Below are 20,485 nucleotides of genomic sequence, written 5' to 3'. Positions count from 1 at the left end.
GGTGAGCACGAGTGGCGGGCGCCCGGCCCACGGCCCGGCGGAGGACTCGGAGTGTGGCAGGCGGTGCCGGGAGGGTGTGTGAAGAGGTAGACTTAAGAGGGTGCCCACTGACAGCTTCGTTCTGCAGCAGTTTCAGAGTGATCGCGACAGTAACAGTCAATGACCCAGGAAGGAAACGTTTAAGTCGGAAACGGCTAGTATTAAAAAGCTACTGTGCACCAGGCAGGAAGGAATATGAGAATAGTGATATGCCCTGAAATAGAAATCATCACTTTGCACTATGTACACCACATACAATAGAACAGATTCTCTTTAACATTGCACAATATAAATATCATACACGGCGGAGGAGACTGAATGCAAAGTAACTCTGAGGCACACAGAAGAAACACGGGACAGATCGAATCTGGTTAAAGTTAAGACGGTTAGTTAGTAAAAGGCAGAGTCTCGCTCAGGCCGGAGAGCTCCCGAGGCCTCGCCCCGCGGCCGGCAGCCACCGCCCACGTACACGGAAAAGTCTCAGACCTCCATGGCGTTAGAGTTGATTGCTTCAAACAAAGGCTAATCAGCTAAATAATTTTGAGAAAGTCAAACTGCTGCTCCCCACTCTAGCCGGTAACCCTAAGGGTCCCTTCCGACCTCACGGTTTGCTGACGAGTGACTTGGTTAGTACACGGCTGCATTCCTGTGTCTGATAAACGACTGGGTTACCAGGAAACCACTTGGAGGAAACTAGAACAGTATTCAAGAACACCCATCACAGTGCTTAACAAGATTTAATGTACATTTATTCTTAACATGTGGGACATATAAAGATTTTATACTGAATAAATGATATTCATTAAGCCAGAGGAAAAGGAGGAATTTACATCAAGATTTTTTTCTTTTTCTTTTTTTTTAAACTACATTATCTTGAAATACAAATATGGATTCTCGTCACTGAAAAATCTTTGAAGTTGTATTTCTTCCTTTTATTTGTATTTTTCTCTTTTTTGTCTGTACTGGTGACCATTTTCTAAATCAATCCGTACGCAACCATTTCCACACCTTGATTCATGAAGCAAATGGTGATCAGCTGCTCTCCCGAAATAGAGCATGACTTTATACATACAGAAACTTGTACATTACCCTCTTTTTTTTTGTTTTTGTTTTTGTATTTTTTCTTTTTTTTTTTGTTGAGATATGGCCCTAATGAAAAAATATATAAAATAAAAATTATTTAAAATCTACCATCACTTTGTAGTTACCACATCATGAAAAAGAAACTAAAAACTTTGTACTAAAAAAAAAAAAGAAAAAAAAGAAAAAGAAAAAAAAAAAAGAAAAAAAAATGAGGGTATGTTTAATGTACAACTTCTATATACATCACAGCCCATAGGCGGTAAAAAAAAATATTTAAAAAATGATTGAAGGAATTGTGAAGAACGGTCATGTGGAAGGTCAAAGAGACAGCAGACACGACGTGGTGGTGAGGAAGCAGTTTCCGTTGATGGTTGTCAGGTACGTATTTCCAACCTTACCTTAAAAACCCATCAGGACTGCTCCTGGCTACGGTGACCACGCTCCTGTGGAGGAGCCAGTGTCGCTCCCAGCCTGCCTGCTGACCGGCACGCCTCCGTGAGCCCCGAGCCTACCCTTCTGGCAGCTTCTATTGCACAGAGCTGTGGGCGATGGAACAGCTTGTCGCATTATCTGAAGGACAACACGCCTGGGACGGGACGGGTGTCCACCTTTTTGCCTCAGTGTGGTGAAAACTTCCCATCTTAGCATCTTTTGCTACAACTTTTTTCTTTAAAGTCAATTTGCTTCCCCCCAAAAATGCAATACAACATGGAAAAGAAAGAACATCAAAAAGAAAATCTGTGAAAAACAAAAAGTGACCTCTGAATGCACTGGACAGCAACTTTGGTTAAAAAAAAAATTTAAAAAAAACCCCAACAGATGTATTTATACACACAGACAGCAAATATTAATTTCATAACTGTTCGAATTAATTATCTCTTTAATTCCCAATTGGTAACTATGATCGGGGCGGAGGAGCACACGTTCTCTCTTCCTTCTTGCTGCGCCGGAGAAGCAGAACGGAAACAGCCGGCGTGCGGAGCCCAGTCACTCGCGGCGGCCTCCTCGCCGGGGTCATAACTGCCCGATCTGGAAGAGAACGTCACAGACGACGGACGCCACCAGCGAGTTCAGCACGGCCGAGATGGAGATGTCCAGCAGCCGGCCCTCGTGCAGCAGGAACTCGGAGCGGTTCTCGTCCACGCGGGCCATGGCCAGCAGCGCCTTGGCCGCGCGGCACATCATGTCCACGCTGGGCGGCTCGAGCGGCGGCGGCTGCATGTGCAGGAGGCTGTGCTGGCTCTGCTGGTACTGCGCCATGGTCACGCCGTCCTCCAGGAAGCTGATCAGGTTCCCGATGCTCCCCTTCTGCACGGCGATGGCCCGCGCGGCCAGCGTGTCCCCCTGGGCCAGGTTCGACAGGAGCGCCATGGACATCTCCCGGCAGACCGGGTTTTTGCGGTCGCCCACGTACCTCACCAGCGTCGCGTAGAACTTCTCCTGCCGGCTGAAGGGCGGCGTGGCCAGGATCAGGTCCACGTTATTGTCCTGGATGCTGAGCTTGCACAGCGCCTCCAGCACGAGCCTCTGCGGCGACAGCACGGAGTTGGGCCCCACGGTGGGGAAGGGGTCCTGCGCCGCGGCGGAGGGGCACACCATCCAGTGCAGCAGGCCGTCCAGGATGGGCAGGCAGATGCTCTCCGTGTACGCAGACAGGTCCAGCTGCCCGGAGATGTTGGCCAACGTGACCAGCGTGTTGTCCCGCAAGACCTCGAGGCAGTCCCACCACCACTCGTCCTTGCTGCAGGCCACCCCCTTGTCCTCGTCCTCCTCCTTCTCGTAGGTCTGCGGCGCCCGCTTGCGCTCGGGGTGCTCGTGGTGCAGCAGGATGAGCTTGCCCAGGATGAGCACCAGGCCCGGGTGCTTGGACATCTCGGCGTCGTTGCCGGGCACGAAGGACAGGCTGCGCACGATGTTGGACACGCAGATGCAGCGCTTGGCCAGCGAGTCCTGCCAGTGCGCCACGGTGCACAGCGGCGTCTCGTCGCGGCTGCGCGGCTCGTCCTCCAGCAGCCGGATGTTGCGGTGGCTCCGCGCCTGGTGGATGCCGAACGGGAACTTGTCGGGCGGCGCCCCGGGGTGGGCGTCGTCCGGCAGCGCGCCCGGCCGCGCCGACAGGACGTCGTCGATGGTGGCGATGATGCTCTTCTCCGGCGGCTCCTCGGGCTCGGCCTGGCCCTCGGGCTCCGGCCTGGGCCCCGCGGCGCCGGGGGCGGGGGCCGGGGCGGGCGCGGGCGGCCGCCGGCGCGGCGGGATCTCCATCTTGCTCTCGAAGTGCGTCTGGATGTGCTCCGTGGTGTCCCCGCCGCCCAGCTGCCAGTGCAGAAGCCCGCTGCTGAACTCCTGCACGCGGCCCAGCCGGTCCGAGCGGTCCACCACGAACAGGTTGTTCTTCTTGACGATCTTGATGGGCAGCTTGTCGAACTTGCTGGCCTGCTGGGGCTTCTCCTTTGGCTCGGCCACAGCGTCCGAGGGGCTCAGGGCCGCGCCGCCCTTCTCCTCGGCCCCCGCCTCGGCCTTGGCACCGTCTCCTTCCTCGGCCTCCTCCTCCTCCTCCTCCTCCTCCTCGTCCTCCTCCATGCATTCCGCAGCTTCCTCCGCGCCCCCACACTCGTCGGCCCAGGCCTCATCTTTCTTCACTGCGTTGTGGTCAAGTGCTTTTTGGCTGGGGTCTCCCACTTCGTATTCCATGAGAATTCCAAAAATGTCGATCAGGCATTTCCTGAAGTACTCGACTAACAGTTCCAGAAAGCCGGACAACTGCAGAGGAGGGGAGAGAGACACGAACAGGCTCAGTGTCATGCCATCGGCTAGGCCTGCGGCCAGGTAAGCCCGGACAGCGAGCCCTAGCCGGGGAGGACTCTCAGGATTCACTGCACGCCTGGCCAGGCCCAAACTACTTACCGTTACTACCGTCCTGCTGAAGTTCCATTATCAACCAAACCGATATCTGCCATGTTTCTCATGTCCTGCTTACTCTCCTGCACTATCGACATGAAAACTTACCTGTTTTCTTCATTTTTCTTCATTTCCCCCCCCCGCCCCCCCCCCCCCCCACACACACACTTAAACTCAATGCATTCATCACTGCAAGAGTGGGGAGTGAGCCTGCTCTTTCCTCTTATTTCATGAGACTGCCTGCCTGGCTTTTCCTGTTTCATCATCAAACTGGATGGTTATTTTTGTCTCAGGAGCCATAGGTCACGCTGATTTATTCTTTGCAGGAGATATTTTTAGCAATGTAGTAGCTTTAATAACAGAAAATTAAAAGCAAATCAATCGAGTCCCCGATAAGTGGATTAGAATGTCTCGTTGGAGGCAGTTTACCTTCCAGCTATTGGAGGCGCTAGCTGAAGACAGAGCCGCCAGGGCCGTGTGTTCTTCTGAGCACATGTCTGTACCCAGAAAAGCACACCTCCCAGTCAGCACCGCTCAGCTCCCTCCCGAGTCCCGTCGGCGTGCTTGGGGGCGACAAAGCACTGGTGAGCGAGAGGCCTCCTCAGAGACAATGTGAGCCGGCACCACCTCCTGAGCTGCACCAGCTCCCGGGGAGCGTGGTCACTACGTGAGGGACTGGGAGCAGCCAGAGAGCACCGCCTCCAGCCAGGCAGGATCTCCCAGCGCAGGTGTGGGGTGTCCCCCCGCGCCCCCCTCCCCCGGCCCATTCCCGGGCAGGGGCAGGGGAACGGCCAAAGGGGACCTGCCTGACAGGCGGGCCCACAGAGCCACCGCCCACGGGACACAGTCATCGCTCCCGCAAAGGACACACGTTTTAATCCTTATTGTCAGTGGAAACGAACGTCATGTGAAGTTTAGGACCTTATTCACACACTGCCTGTCACTCGAGAAACTGCCTCTCGGGGCACATGAGCACTTAAATGAGAGAGGGAGGTTCTGTCCTATTTCAATGGAAGGAATCAGATGACTGGGCTTTTCCGCCGAAGCAGAGAGCTGTTCACACACAGTAGGGAAAACACCCCTTTCTCATGTTTGTTTCTGAGGATTTCTTTCAAAGTCCGTGGCGAGGGGACCCTTGGGCGTCTCCTAACCCTCAGCTCCCTCGCTCTGCGAGCTGTTATGCTGGAATCTTCTCTAAACCTAGTGCCGCGCAGAGGAGGGCTGGCATCTCCGTCCGGGGCTTCTGGAGGAGGGACCAACTACCTGGAGGGGCGGCCAGGAGGCATGACCATTTCAGCTGAACGAGGGCATGTGGGGACTCATCCAAGTGTCTTGATGTGTATAGTCTGTGGACGCGGAGGGCTGGCTGTATGCGTAGATTACACCGTTCTATAGGGACTTGGGCATCCTCAGACTCGATATTCATGGGGGGAGGGGGGAGTGTCCTGGAATCCAACCCCCACGGAAACTAAGGAACAACGTACGTATCTGGGGAGACAAAGCTATATGCAGCTTTTTGATTGTGTGGGGTACCTGTAACGCCTGATTGTTCAAGTGTCAACTGTGTACTATATATCTTCTAAATACAAAATTTCTCTTTAGTTTCCCTTTTTAAAAATGTTTTAGGTAAGGGAAAGGTGAGGTCCCTTTGGAAAGAGGAGTAACACTCCAATGCAACCCACTGCGTTCCCATCACCGACTATGGACATAACGTCATGTGGACCTGAGTTCATTCACATTGGGCTGCTCATGTTCATTCTAAACAGCAACTTCATTTGACTGCTATCCTCCATTCCATGCATACAGGCACGCACACGCATGCACACGGTCATGGTGTTCTTATGAGACACAGGTATGTGTGAATTCACAGAAAGACTGAAATGAACTGTCATTCTGCCCTGAATTCTTGGGTGACCGCGCGCCGGCCGACGCCGGTGACAGAGGGCCGGACGCCGAGCGCCGGCGCTGGTGAAGCAGCGAGCACCGTGGCCCCGCGCTCGGCCTGGCTCCGGGCGCGGCTCACCTGGGAGAGGTTGAAGGTGGCCACAGTGCTGTCATCGTACAGGAGGATGTTGATGGTGTCCAGAGCCCAGGTACTTTCAGCCAAGAGCCCTGACTTCAGGGACATCATCACGCGCCAGGCCTCCGGGGTGACTGGAAGCGGGAAGAACAGGATGTGATCGGTGTTAACGCCACACAGAGAGAACAGAACACAACAGAGAGGAAGAGGAAGGAAATGGCGACGAGGACTGGCTTTACACGACTGTCCTGAGGGGCTGGTCGACATGATCGCGTCCAGATCTGAAGCGAGGTGAGGGCCGTACTGAGAACTTTGGTCTCGAAGGCCTTGCGCTCTGCCGGTTAAACAGGGGCCCACGTGCCTCGGCAGGAGGCTGCGGTTCACACAGCCCCGCTTTTTCCTCCCCACAGAGGAAAGGTGCAGCAGTTCCCACGGCCGAGTCAAACCGAACAGTGCTGTTTGTCCTTGGTGCCTGCTCCACTCACAGCTGCAAGTACGCAGAATGTAAGCCAGGCTTAAAGCCCGACCAAGTCCTGGCTTTCCCGCGCCGGCCCTGCTCCTTAGCTCAGGACACGCTGTGGACAACACCAGCGCTTCGATGGTCTGAGCCTGAGCCTGAGGCGGGAGCTGGGAACCAGAGCCGCACTTTTGTCCCCCCATTCCTGTCACTGAGGAAGAAGAGCCGCGTGATAAAGCACACGCAGGCGCGCCATAGCTGGGCTAGGAAAAGAGGCCGTCTCCAGAGCCTGTGAGGGCACGTGGGGTGGGCGGGCCCGCCCAGCCACAGCCACAGCCACGGCCACAGCCACGCCAGGTGCCACGCCAGCCTCACGCCGGGCGGGGACTGTGGGTTTCCACCTTGTTTTAATTTCGTTACTTTTCAATTTTTCTAAGACAGACACATATTACTTTTATCACAGGAAAAGCAAACTTCCTTTTTAAAACGAGGAATTTCTCTGTACTACAAATACTGCTATAAATGTACTAAGAAATTTTACATAGATTTAAGTATTTATTTAAACGTGTACACACACGTAAACCACAAATGTGTGTGCCTATTTTCACGTCTATTTCCACATATAAAATGGCCCTGCGTCTGTGTCTCTTGCTCACTTCCCGCACCCCTTTCTTCACAGGTCCTGACAGTCCTAGGACTGGGACCATCGTTACCGTTTTTTTAATCACTGAATAGGATTTCACGTCAAGTGATTTTGAGATTTTTGAAAAGAATCTTTTAGTTTAATCAAGATCTTAATGCCCTTCGCTGTGCTGTGTGTACTCCCAGACAGAGGGTGTCTCCTTCCTGTTCACAGGCCCCAGCAGGACCGGTGAGCCCCTCAGGGACAATGGAAGCAGCCCTGGCCGTGTCCAGCGCCCCCGATTCCCGGACCCACAGGTGGCAATCCTGTCTGCCTACATGTCACCGTCCGGCTCCCGCTCCCCCCGGGACCCCACCCCGCCCTGCCTTCAGGCCCACAGCTTTCTCAGCACGCCTGCGGAGAGGAAGTGCTTGGTTTAGTCAGAGCTATCGGCCAGAGGCTGGTCCATGGCCACTGGGGGGCCCCCAGTTCTCCCCCAGCCCCCTCTCACAGCACCAGTGCCGTGAAAACACGTGGCAACCCAGGCTTTCCTGGTGCTGCTTCAGCTCAGATCAGTGAATTACCCCCAGCGAGGCTCCTCTCTGAAGCCTGACAGCCTGCACTCACAGGCAGATCGCAGGGAGAACCTGCACTGGGACCTGGTTCTGGCCGCGGACGCCAGGGAGCAGGCCGGCTTACCGATGTCCTTGGAGGTGATCTTCCGCCTCTGCTTCAGGACCGGCTGGGACGCCTCCACGGAGCCCGGCGGGAAGGTGATCTCCCTGCGGATCGGGGGCGGCTGGGGGGGCGGCCCCGAGGCCTGGGGCGCGGGGCCGGCGGGCAGGACCTTCTGCATCTTCATGGCGGGCAGGAAGGGGGACTTGCTGGGGGACATGCGGCTCTCCAGGGCGCGCGGGAAGGCGGCGGGGCTGGGCGCGCGGGAGATGTGGTTGGGCAGGGACGGCGGCGGCTGGTAGGCCGGCTGGGGCGGGCGCGTGATGGGCTGCATGGAGGCCGACGAGGACAGGTAAGGCTGGCGCTGGCCCATGTGGGAGGGCCACTGGCTCTCGTGGTTTATCCTCTGGTCGGGGACCATCATGTCATCCGTGCGGCTCATGCCCGGGTAGGGGGGCGCCTGGGCGGGGCCGCCGGGGCCCTGGCGGGCCTGGTAGGGGTAAGGCATGTCGTTGCGCGCCGCCCACAGGCCCTGCTGCGGGCCGTCCCCGGAGGCCGGCTGCAGGGGGCCGCCCAGCATCTGCGGGGGCAGGCCGTGCGGCGGCATCTGGCCGGGGCCCTGCACCCGCTCGCGGCCGTACGGGTAGGCGTACTGGCCCTGCAGGGGCCGGCGCTCGGGCCCGGAGTAGGAGCCGCCGTACTGGTTGTACACGTCGGGCTGCTGGCCGCCGTACTGCACGCCGTACAGGTCGCCCTCGTGGCGCTTGGCGGGGGGGCCGTACAGGCCGTCCATGTGCCGCTTGTAGTTCTGAAAGTCACACACAGGCAGGTCGCACGCGTGCTTTTCCAGGAACGACCACACCCCCTAGCGACCGTCACCGCCGGGGATGCTCACCCCGAACGGCCCGGGAGCTGGCGTCACCGAGGACTAACGGTTCCTGTCTCATTCCAGGGCTGCCAGCACCCACGGGCCTCCCGGTTATGTCCCTGCCTGGTGTGTCTGTGGGAACAGGGGCCTGGAGAGACGCTGAGGGGACTCAGGGGGTAGGATATGCCGAGGGCCACCCTGAGAGGGTCCTGGGTTCAACAATTCCTTAGGCCTAACTACAGAAAAGCCTCCCGAAGGACCTGGCTCCTCAGACTGCACCTGTGCTACCCTGACACCGACATCCCATGGCCCACACCCGACTTCCGGCTTGTCTGGTCAGACTTCCCCAGCCTGAGGGCAGGCCGGGCGCAGCCCCTCCTCAGCTGCTGGCCGGGGCGGTGTCTCGGTGGAGTGAGTGAGAGGCTGGCATGGGAATGAACTTTCACCTCACTGGAAAACCGTTAGGACCAGCTGGTTTAAGAGCACAGCCCCTGTAGATGCACCCCCGGTAAAACTAAATACACATTCAGCCCCCTATTCACAGGCGGTCTTAGGCCTGGGCCGCGGGTGGAAGTTGCCTTCCGGTGCTGAAAGCTGCGCCCAGCGTCCTCTGGGCTGCAGGGCAGCGAGGACCAGCAAACCTCTCCCTCCGTCAAATGTGCAGTCAGTTGGCATCTGCTTTAAAAAGCCAACAACTTCCACGTAGTAGGTAATATTTTAGTTGTTTTTTCCTACATGTCCTCTTTAAAATATATTCACATATTTCTGGTCTAAAATGGCGTTTGATCGTTTAGCACACACAGGCCTTTAAAATATACTTAAGCTGGGCTTGTCACTATTTACACGGGCGCCTCTCCTTAACTCCTAACACACGATGCTTGTTTCGGGATTCCCTACACCAAGGGCTGTCTTTAATTTGCTGGCTTCCAAATCTGAGACTGTGCTCCAGCACAAAAAAATGACACTGTGATTGTTCAACGAATGCTAAACACTTTGGTTACACTTTCTAGAACTCTCCGCAGTGACCGGAGCCTGCGTCTGCACCGGAAGGCACCGGGCACGCCCACTCCCCCCTCACTCACCGGCTGCTGCGGGTACAGGCCCGGCTGGTGTCCTCCGTACGGCGGCTGTCCTGAGGGTGGGCCTTGGCCCGGGTACTGCTGCCCGTAGGGTTCATGCCTGGAACGAGGCATCAAAGAAAACCTCCTTCACAAAGGACCTCAGGCCACGGGAGAAAGAAGTCTATTTCCTGAAACTCTATGCTCAACAGCTTTTCCTCCCTCACCCGCACCTTCCAGCAGAGGCAGGCTGAGCAGCTGCAGATGAACTCTTAGCAAACGTATGGGACACCCCTCCTGGGACCGCTGCCAAGCTGGGCAGCTGGCGGGCAGCACCCTCTGCCTTTGAGTCGAGGCCCCGCCCACCCACTGATGCCCCGGGAGTGCCATCCAGGGCTGTGCTGTGGGCACACACGAGAGGAAGCAGCAGCACAGAGTCCAAGCGCCCAAGCAGAGGACCAGGACATGGACCCACAATAATGGAAACTAGCTCAACTTCTCCCGTTCTCATTACGAAGAAGAAATACTCATTTTTAAAGGTATACATCACAATTAATGCAAATGACATTGAGTTAGCTAATAACTGTATGGATGCTGTGCTCAAAGTCCTACAATTATAAAAGGCTATAAAAAAGAATAACAGGAATTATTTAAATGTATTGCTATTAAATCTTAAAATGGGAATGAGCAATACATTTATTTCTCAGCTAATACTGAGAAATTATAAATACCATAAAAATAGCATGTTTCAAGAACCACCCAATAAATTTGAAATTAAGAAAAATTAACTGGTTTAGTTAGTATGTATATTGATCTTGTAAGAAATAGAATAATTAAACTAAATATATTCCTAAACTGGTCAGTGAATAAGACAGAAAATGAATAAACTTTTAGACATCATATGTAAAACAGACATGGGAATTTTTGCTAACAACATTGATATCTAGAAGGAAGCTTATAGCTGAGAAAAAAATATAATTGACATAGATAAAATTTAAGCTGAGCAATAGCTTTGTAGAAGAGAAAACTCAGCAATGAGGTAAGCCCCTCTCCAATGTGGCAGAACCAAAATGACTTCCACCAGCAAACCTAGCCTGCACAGCCTTCTTCCTATATTTGCTTTGGCTCCTTTAAGAATATATGTCCCATGCCCCGACCAGTGCTACCCAATGGTTAGAGCCTTGGCCTGTGCACCAAGGTCTGATTCCTGGCCAAAGACACATACCTGGGTTTCCAGTTTGACACCCGGCCCCAGTTGGGGCATATATGGGAAGCAGCTGATTAACCTGATCAATGTTTCTCTCTCCTCTCTTTTCTCCTTTCTTCCCTCCCTTCCTCCCCCTTTCTCTAAAAATCAATGGGGAAAAATGTCCTCTGGCGAGGATTAACAACAAAAGGAATATATGTCCCAGGACAACTGTCACCCTTCTGATCATCAGCCAACACACACACACACACACACACACACACACCCACACCCAGAGCTGAGCCCGGACCAGGGACACGGCCTGTGTGGGACACCGCCGCCAGGGCTCCGGAGTGTGCTCACCTGCGGTCGTAGGTGGCTCCGTAGGGGAACTGCTGCCGCTGCCCCATGCCCAGGCCGGACATGGCGCCCGAGGGACTCTGGTTGTACATGTCCTGCATGCTGCTCGTGGGCATCGGGCCCTGCGACATGAAGGGCTCGCTGCCTCCAGGCACTGGGCGGGGACGAACAGACCACAGTCAGCACTCCAAAGCCGAAGGCCTGTCTAGCCGTTCGTTCTTGTTAACACGGCACATTATCTTATCCTTGTATGACCAACAACACGAAAGGAAGAGCTTAAGCTCTACAGTCAAGGTGGGCCCTGTGAGGCGGGGCCCTAAGATGGACCCCAGATCCCCACCCCATGGACTTCCCCACACAGCCCTCCGGGGTGGGCAGGACCCCGGGGTATGATGGGGTCACCGGAGGAGAGACTGCCGGTGGGCCTTTCCATTGCCTCTAGAGGCCGGAGACAGACTGCGTGAGGGTGCCCCCGCGGTCCCGAAGAAGCACCCGCCTTGCAGGGGAGAGGCCACGTGTAAGAACGGGCGGCACCCTCAGCCGATGGCTGACTGGACATCTCGCTACCAGCGGCCAGGATGCCAGCCTCCTGTGCGAGCTGAGGGGCCGAGCCCCGGGAGGCCTCACTGCCTGGCATGGGTGCCTGCGTGAGCTGAATGAGCACGCAGGAGCCGACCTCAGCCTGTGCTGCTTCAGGCTGCTAGGTGTGAGGTGACTGTGTAACAGTGAAAACGGACGGGTAAGTCAGCACATGTCTGCGCTGACTGCCTGTCTATGGCATGGGTCTGGGGAGAGAGGAGACACTTGCAGAGCTAGTGCCCGTCCCTGATGGGGGAAGTGAGAAACTCGACACAGACACCGCCCACAGACCCACTCCAAATCCAGGGTAAAGACAGTCACCAGGGAGCTGGAATAGCTCCCGAATGGATGAGACACGCTATTTCTATCAGGGTAGAGCGACAATTAGGTCAAATATGCAAATGAACATCAGCTCAGCGCCTGAAGGAAACGGGGTCAAGCCCAGAAACTGGCCTGTGGGTAAATCACTCGGTTTAACGCAGATCTTAATCGATATGTGGTCCTACTGCTTCTTCGCCTAGAAGGTCACTTCTGTCTCACAGGAGGCAGAGCTGAGGAGAGGTCTGTGAGGCTGGCAGAGGCACAGGCACGGAGCCGGAAGCTGGCGGCAGGTGCGCTCTGCAGTGGCTTTCACATTCTCTATCTTATTTGATCCCCATCAACCCTCAGTAGAACCAGTTTTGATGTTATTTCCCATTTTATAGATTTAAAAACAGAGGCAGACAGAAATTAAGGGGGATGATTAAAGTGAATAGGTTAATTTCCCAATATACAAAGAGTTCTTAAAAACCAATAAGAAAAAAGAAAAAGAAAAATTAACACATAAATGGATATTCACAGAACAAGAAAAATGGCTGATATATATATATATATATATATATATATATATATATATATATATATATGTATGTGGCTTCACCAATAATTAAAGAAATCCAAGTTAAAACAATAACCAGGCCTTTCCCCCTCCCAATCTGACTGGCAAATATTAAAACGACGGATGATAACCATCTTTAGCATCTTCACGTTGAGCATTAAAATGGCACAGCTTAGCCAGCACCTGCCACGCGAGGCCGGACGTGGGCCTCCCCACAGAAGCACAGGACGAAGCTGGGTTTATGTCAGCAGTGAAATAAAAGAATCAGAGGGCCACCGAGTGAGCCTCCCCGGGCTTTTCTGTTTATCCGCCTCCATTTGGTGCTAAGTCCCCCAGCGGAGCCCTGGGGCTGAAGCACACGGGGAAATGCGAGGCGAACTTCCTCCCGAGCAGCGGTATCGCTTTCAGGATCGATGAGAACAAGCTCTGTGGCTGCCCAGTGCCAGGCGGGCAGTCCTCGTGCGCCCCACCCTCCGCAATAAGAGAAATGTGGGCACAGGAAACAATACAATCTCGCGGTCTAACAGCATATAGTAGGAAGTTCACAATGACTTCTGAAGCCAGATTCCAAACACTACTAATTACTTCCCATGTTATTATTGTCATATTTTCAGAGCCTAAAATGTGAAACCACCACTAACAGCACTCACAAAATGTTCTTTCTAACTGCACGCCACTAAGAAAAATAGCTACCTACAACGCTCACAAAGCCTTTGAATTTCCGAGTTTATGGATTTATTGCAAGTTCTGCAAAATATTTACTTGGAATAAGCAGCTCTGAAGCTTGAGAAGTAGTATAGTTTGTCTTGCTTTATAGTTTGTGGTTTAACGTACTTGCCCACGAGGAGCTAGTCCTGCTCTGCACCATCCCCCTAGCGCCCAGCCCTGTGCCCGGCCCAGGCCCTGTGCCCACTGCCCCGCCGACACGTGGTAGCATTCAGAGCACGCTGCTTCGTGGGCCAGTCATTCTCCTGTGGCCTTTAGGTGACTGATCCCTTTATACTCAGGGCACCCTTTAGGCAGACCCCACCATTTCCCAATTTCTAGATGAGGAAACAAAGCACAGAGATGCCAAGTCTTTCTCCCAGGCCAGAGACTAAGCGATGGGAGCTGGGGCTGACCTCGGTGTCGAATGCACGAGGGGACGGGGGTGGGACGGCAGAGAGGCGGCTCCGGGACCACGCCACGCCAGGCGCCGCTGCACCTACCTTTTCTCATCCCGCCAAAGGGGTCCTTGTTGGGCTCGTAGGGCACCCTGCCCATCACGTCGGGCATGCTCATGCCCTGCTGGTACGGGGCGCTCGGAGTCATGGAGTTCCGTTTCGGGAACGACGAGTCGCCCGCGTCCGAGAACGGGTCGTGCACGCTGACTGTACTGCTTCTGAGCGGATGGGAGGAATGAAAGCTTAATGTCAGAGCACGAAGTGTTACCTCCGGACACTTACTCAGAAAACAAGCTACTCTTGCAATCAGTGAATGTAAAAACTACCCAAATAAATGACGAGCAAAACCAGTAGCAGTCAGCACGTAACCACGCGCCAGGGAGCGCCGTCCTCCGAGGCTTGCTGCCGACGTTACGACGGGAGTCGGACTCGGCACGCTCAGCGCTCGAACTTACCTTGCACCTGGCATCGGGGCCATCTGTCCATGCGGGGTGGAGGCCGGAGTCGGTGGCTTCAGGTCACCCGGAACCTCTGCCATCGAATTGCTGCCAGTGGACTGGGGGGTCTGGGGGCCTTGCAAGGATCCTGAATTAGCTGATAGTAGTAAGAGCCAAGAGGAAATGGGGGGGAAACAAGGTTATCAGAGTAAGATCATCCGTGCTAGATATTAAAAAAAAAGAAAGACAAGACACCACCTTATCAGAAATAGTGACAATACCCACTGCTGGTCACGATGGAGTAAAATCAGTCACTCTTCCGTTTTTCATAGAGGTTATATAATGGACGTATTCTAATATTTTTAGGAGCACAATGTAATAATTTGGTATTTGTAACTATTGCAAAATGATCACCACAGTAAATCTAGTTAATATTCTTGACCTTACACCATTACAATTTTTTTTTTTTTTTTTTTTTTTTTACACATTATTTGTAGTGAAACTCAGTAAAAGTTTAACTCTGGAAACATACTTCATTTGTGAGCCATAAAAGTTACACTTTGACCAGGTAATGACTTTCCTGGGTAATAATCCCAAGAAAACAATCTAATGTAAAGGAAATTTTAGGCAGAAAAATGTTCATTTCAGTGTTGTTTATAATGTAGATAATTTAAATGTCTGAGAATAAGGAATAATGGGATGAAAATTTTGGCATATCAATTTGATGGCATATCTATTGTGCTGTTTTAAAAAAATTAGAAAAATTTGTTCTATCTTACTTTTTAACTTAAGAATGTTTAAGTTGAAAAGCAATGACACAAAATATCAACAGGCCTTTATCATATTTTGATGCCTACTAAATGTCTAGAAGTATCTATCTTCTGTCATTAGCAGTGATTTTTGGAGCTATGATGTCAGATTTGTGACTATACAACACAATACTGGGTTGGGGTTCATTAATGTCATTATTAGAGTTTATAAGGATTGGTTTTAACTATAATTACATTATAGTAACAGCTTAGAACTGAGCAGATCTTTCAAAAATTTAAGCAAGGAATCTTGAAAATATTAACCTCACCCTAAAGGAAAAACAGTATTTTAAGAGTTCTTGCTTTATCATTGACCCCAGTTCTTAGAATGCTAGGTGTTCAGGAGAAACTGGTTATTGAATAAGCAATGGGCTTGCTCTATTGCAGGCTCTTTTCCATCCCTGAGTTCCACCCGTACACCAAACTGATGAGAAAAGACAAACAGCTCTGCACTGTGCAGCTACGGCGGCCCCTGGCTGCTGGTGCACACCACAGCCACAGTTCCTGTCCTCCACAGTGCCCACAGCTCAGAGTGACCCCATCGTCGTTGTACGTCAGAGAAAACAGAGTTAAAACGGTCACTATCGAGTGTGCTATAAAGGCGATGGGCCTATGGCTTCTCCTCAGCCAGCCCCCGCTGTGAGCACGGCCTTCCCCAGGCGTGAGCACGGCCATACCCAGTGAGATCAGGACTGTCCAGGTCCCACCTGGTCGGGGGTGAGTCCTGGTGACAGCCAACAAACAGGCTGTAGTATTCTGTGCAATGTCTTCCCTGGCTGCCCAGGACTCATGTGATGCTGGGAAGTTCTCAGAGACACGGGAAGACTTACTTTTAATGTATCTTTTTATATGTAGACATCTTAAAAAAACAAACTCACCGACTCATGCTTATAAGCCACATTTTGGAGAAACGCTGGGGATGCATATTTAGAAATGCAATGAAAGAAAAAAGCAGTCTCTATAAACCCAATCAGGGTAACCTCAGACAGGAGCAGCGGGAGCAAGCCGGGCTGTTCCCTGGAGATCGGCTGCTCCCTGGAAGCACGGCTCCCAGGCGGTGATTCAGAATGACCCTTATTTACAAGTGTTCACATTTACAGCTCATAAAAAAGGGAACATTCTTCCCTCTTGCCAGAGTTTCTTCCTTTGCTTTCAGGGAAAAAATGAATGCAACCTCTTGAAGCTCCATTAATAGCAGAGGCTGGCCCGCTCTCTAGGATGTCCCCACCTTTTGCCAGAAGCTACAAATGTATACTCGAAAGTAAACAATGGAAAGGTTACGGAAGGTTAAGTACATTCACACACTTCCCGCTGTACAGCCAGACTCCTGGCTGGGAGGATAATTTACACAGCACGAACCGGCGCCCTCCTCCTGGCCGGGGTTCTGGAAGGAGGGCGGGGAGAAGCAGGAAGAGCTGATCTGTCCCAGGCCCGCAGGGACCTGAGGTCACCCAGAGGGCACTTTTGTTTATAACCCGAGCCCTTTCTCGTTTGTTTTCCACTGAGGATTCCCTAGTTGGATCCGTGACAGGTTTTGTGACATCACCTGTCAGCTAATAATAGAAACGCAGCCAGCCACCTGCCAGCAAAGATGGATGGGTTTTTGGTTACAGACTCACTAATTGAATGTGGAGCTTCCGTGCCTCCCCCCCCCCTCCCCCGCTGGTTTCCAGCCGCCCTGGCCAGCTGGGTAGGAGACTGCTGTGGCTGCTCATTGGAAGTCCACAGCTTTTATGTTTTATTATGACGAGAGCCCCACTGGGCGGAGACGCCCCTGTACCAGACCTTGTCCCGCTCCACTCGGGGCTTCTCAGCCGACTCGCCCAGAGGCTGTGAGACGGGAGTGACCCGATCTCTCCAGGAACCACAGGCCTGTCCAGTGGAGATGCCGCTGGCCCAGAGGCCTGAGGGGTGACACCTGAAGGGCTGACAGCACTGAATGTCTGCCCCGTGCCGGCCGCATCAGATCAGTGAACACAGAGGACAGAGCGGCGGGCGCCAACCTTCCGGACCTCACGGGCCACTGGTTGGCGACCGCTGACGTAGAGCCTGTACAGCACAGCCCGGGAGGCAGGATGTAAGCCAGGGGCGGGGAACTAACCTGAGGGTCCGAGAAGTCATCTGACTGGCCTGCCAAGGCGTTAGGGGTGAGCTAATTAAATGTCTGACCAAGCACAGCAGGCTCGTTTTTAAGTTGATAATTTTGTATGGCCTGCAAATGATATATCTATCCAAAAGGCCCTCGATAGCAAAAAGGTTCCCCACCTGATTTGTTTTTTATATATCTTATTGATTTATTTACAGAGAGGAAGGGAGAAGGATAGAAAGGTAGAAACATCGACGAGAGAGAAACATCCATCAGCTGCCTCCTGTACCCCCCCCCCGACCAGGGATGTGCCCACAACCAAGGTACATGCCCTTGACCGGAATCGAACCTGGGATCATTCAGTCCGAAGACTGATCCTCTATCCGCCAAGCCAAACTGGTTAGGGCATCCCCACCCGATTTAAACAAATAATCTAGAATATTTCGTAGGAATTTTTTAGTTTTCCTGGATGTGCAGGTAAGGAATCAACGACAATTATGTGCCATGGGAAAAACTGACCTCACAGACACACATTCCGGCTGAAATTTGGTTTCTGGAAATGTCGTCGCATGTGAGACCCTGACGTGCCAGTTGTTGACAATGGCCTTTTCCCTTCACTGACGGTCACGTTACCGAGATGAGCTCCTTGGCGACAGTCCCAGAGCCCGAGCGGATAGGCCCACGGGTGCCGGAAGCGCGTGGCTCTGGCCACGGACCGATGCGAGTCACCACCTCAGGGGCCGTGCCCACACCTGTCTGTCTGCTGAGCGGTGCACAGCACACCTGAGATGACGGGCAAGCCCTGCGTCCCCCGCGCCCGGCCCCCAGGCCCCGCCGGCTGCATGGAGGAAGCGCCCCCCGCTGCCTGCCTCCGCTCCAGCGGCCGCTGAGGAGGACGGGCTATCAGGAGCACATCTGCAACCCAAGCTCTCTGTGCAGGGAGCCGGTAACGCTGCCACAAACCGCAGGTTAAAGGAGGAAGCCGCAGGCGGCCGGCCCTTCGGGAGGGCTGTTCTCCAAGCCGCGTGCAGACCGTCCAGGCACCAGCTCTTTCCCTCGAACAGAATGCACCTTCACATCTTTGCAGACATTGCCTCTGGTTCGCGTACCCCTGGGCTTTATGTGGGAAAGACGGAGTCAGCTGCTCACAGGCCGCTGGCTTTTCTCTGTATAACTCGGGGAGATTTTAAACTTGGGTTCCAGCTTTTCAGGGACAACGTCACAGGCAAAGGCTTCGGGTCCTCAGGGAGGGGGTCCGAGAGGCGGCGTTCTGCTGGTCCTCAGCAATGGCGGAGCTAAACCCGGTGCTCAGCATGAGCATTTATGCGGAGCCCTGGCCTGGCGACCACAGACACCAGCTCTGCCGCCCGGGGGCTGCGCTAGGAGAAACCACTTGTCCCCATGGCTCAGACACCTCTTCTAGGGCCAACACCCCCACGACAGAGGCAGGAGTGCGGGGCCTTTCCGCTCCCTGTCGCCGAGACTTTACGTGCCTTTGTTTTCTTACGGGTTTAAGACCACCTCTGTGTCGGGTCCGACAGGAGACCGAGTGACAAAGCGTGGAGAAAAGTGCGCAGGAACCATGCCGATGGTGTGGGATCCCAGCCCGGAACGAGCGGTGGGACAGGAAGGACCACCAGGCCCGGTGTGGCGGGACCAGACACGGGGGCAGTGGAGCTGAACTTGAGAGGCCGCCACCCAGAACAGGGGTGACCCGGTTTCTTCTCGCCCCCTCACCGTGTTTGTCGGATCCAGTGGCTTCAGAGTCCAGCAAGCTGCCCAACGGGCAGAATGAGGGCTTGGCAGAGCTGATGGTCGCCAGCAGGTGAATTAGACAGGAGACGGGCAGGAACCCACTTGGATTTCCGTGTGAGGAGTCAGGTGAGCAGCCATCGATCCTGGCACTCCTGCCCGCGGTCGGAGGTTACGGGGCTGCCCCGTGGCACGGACACAGAGTCCAGATCCCGTCTGGCTGCCAGGCCTGTCAAACTCAGGAGGACTTTGCGGGGCGCAGACGGCCAGCACGGCCCTGGGGGGTCGGCGTGACAGTGGGAGACTATATAAAACCACCGGTGTTGGGAGGAAAGGCACACAGCTCCGTGCCAGGCTGTCTGACTGCCAGGCAAAGCTAAGGAGGGGCCTTCAAAGCGGGACCAGCAAGGACGCCAGCCCAGTTCCGAGCCACCACACCGAGGCCCCGGCCCCGCGCCGCACTCACCGGGAGAGGGCGGCTGCAGCTTGGGCTGCTTCTTGGTCTCGGCGGCGCTGAAGACCTCGGGCGGCGGCTCCTCCCCGCGCTCGATCTTGCACTCGAAGGCGAACAGGTACTGGATGTACTGCTTCTTCAGGGAGCTCGCCGCGCTGCTCGACGTGCCCACGTTTAGGTTGGTTGCCAGCTCACGCCACTTCTTGTTTTTATTAACCTAGCAAAAAACCAAAACAAACACAAACACATAAACAAACCCAAACGCAGGGTCACCGGTTTGTGTTAAAGTGGCTTGTTCAAAGCCAGGAGACAAAATGATTAAAATGGTTAGTGAATTAATTAATGCATTGGATTACTTTTTTCATTTGCCTCTTTAACTAATGCTCGTTACTCCCGCTCAGTCATGGGAAGGCAGTGCGTACAGTTACGGAGCCACGAAGGGACCTGCTGACAGGGCCTGGGGCACCTCGGCGCCTTGCCCTCCTCCAGAGCCCGCGGGCAGCAAGGGGTGGATTTGAGCAAACGCACTCTCCTCACACTCGGCCCTGTCCCTCCTCTAATGAAAATTAAAAAAAAAAAAAAGGTATCTAAAACCAACTTGAAACGGAGCAACAGAGCTATTTTGTATGTTAAGTGTTTCAGCCTTGGGAAGAAAAAGTGTCCCTTCCAAGGAGCTCCCGGAAGAGGGGCCTCTGCACACGCCCGCCCTCGCCCTCCCCTGGGGCTGTGTGTGGGCTGTGCAATGGCAACACTGGGTGCAAAGGTCCACAGCCCTGACCAGACCACCCCAACCGAAATCCCGGCACACGCGTGGGCCTGGAGCTCTGACCCGCCCGGGCCTCGGGCAGCAGCGGGGCTCGTGAGGGGCAGGAGCGGGCGGGGCTTCCGCTCCTTCCTCTGGCAGGAAGACGGCACAAACAGGAGGGAAATGCCGCCGTGGCCTGTAAGGCTTCAGGCTTTACTTCATCCTTCCGATTCCCCCTGGGGAAGAGTTATGGCAGGTTTAAACACCAGAACGAAACACGAAGACCCGCAAATACTCGGGATTACTGTGCCTTCACG

General features: G+C 53.9%; 1 protein-coding gene across 4 annotated transcripts in view; it reads right to left on the bottom strand.

The window, feature by feature from the left end:
* Positions 1 to 292: 292 nt before the first annotated feature.
* The window catches only part of ARID1B (AT-rich interaction domain 1B), a 323,274-nt gene continuing 303,081 nt past the window's right edge, over positions 293 to 20,485 (bottom strand). For all 4 annotated transcript variants that reach the window (XM_084889694.1, XM_084889695.1, XM_084889696.1 and 1 more), the window contains 8 exons: positions 19,436 to 19,640; positions 14,341 to 14,479; positions 13,931 to 14,103; positions 11,270 to 11,420; positions 9,745 to 9,841; positions 7,819 to 8,602; positions 6,044 to 6,174; positions 293 to 3,882 (listed from right to left, as the gene is read on the bottom strand). In XM_084889694.1, the coding sequence (XP_084745820.1) occupies positions 2,137 to 3,882; positions 6,044 to 6,174; positions 7,819 to 8,602; positions 9,745 to 9,841; positions 11,270 to 11,420; positions 13,931 to 14,103; positions 14,341 to 14,479; positions 19,436 to 19,640 (3,426 nt within the window). In that variant the 3' untranslated portion in view covers positions 293 to 2,136. The remainder of the gene's footprint in view (positions 3,883 to 6,043; positions 6,175 to 7,818; positions 8,603 to 9,744; positions 9,842 to 11,269; positions 11,421 to 13,930; positions 14,104 to 14,340; positions 14,480 to 19,435; positions 19,641 to 20,485) is intronic.

The sequence above is a fragment of the Pipistrellus hanaki genome, assembly GCF_964339955.1.
Source record: "Pipistrellus hanaki genome assembly, chromosome: 7".
NCBI lineage: Eukaryota > Metazoa > Chordata > Mammalia > Chiroptera > Vespertilionidae > Pipistrellus > Pipistrellus hanaki.
The sequence above is the reverse complement of the archived record's forward strand: the minus strand, read 5'-3'. Positions and strand labels throughout refer to the sequence as shown.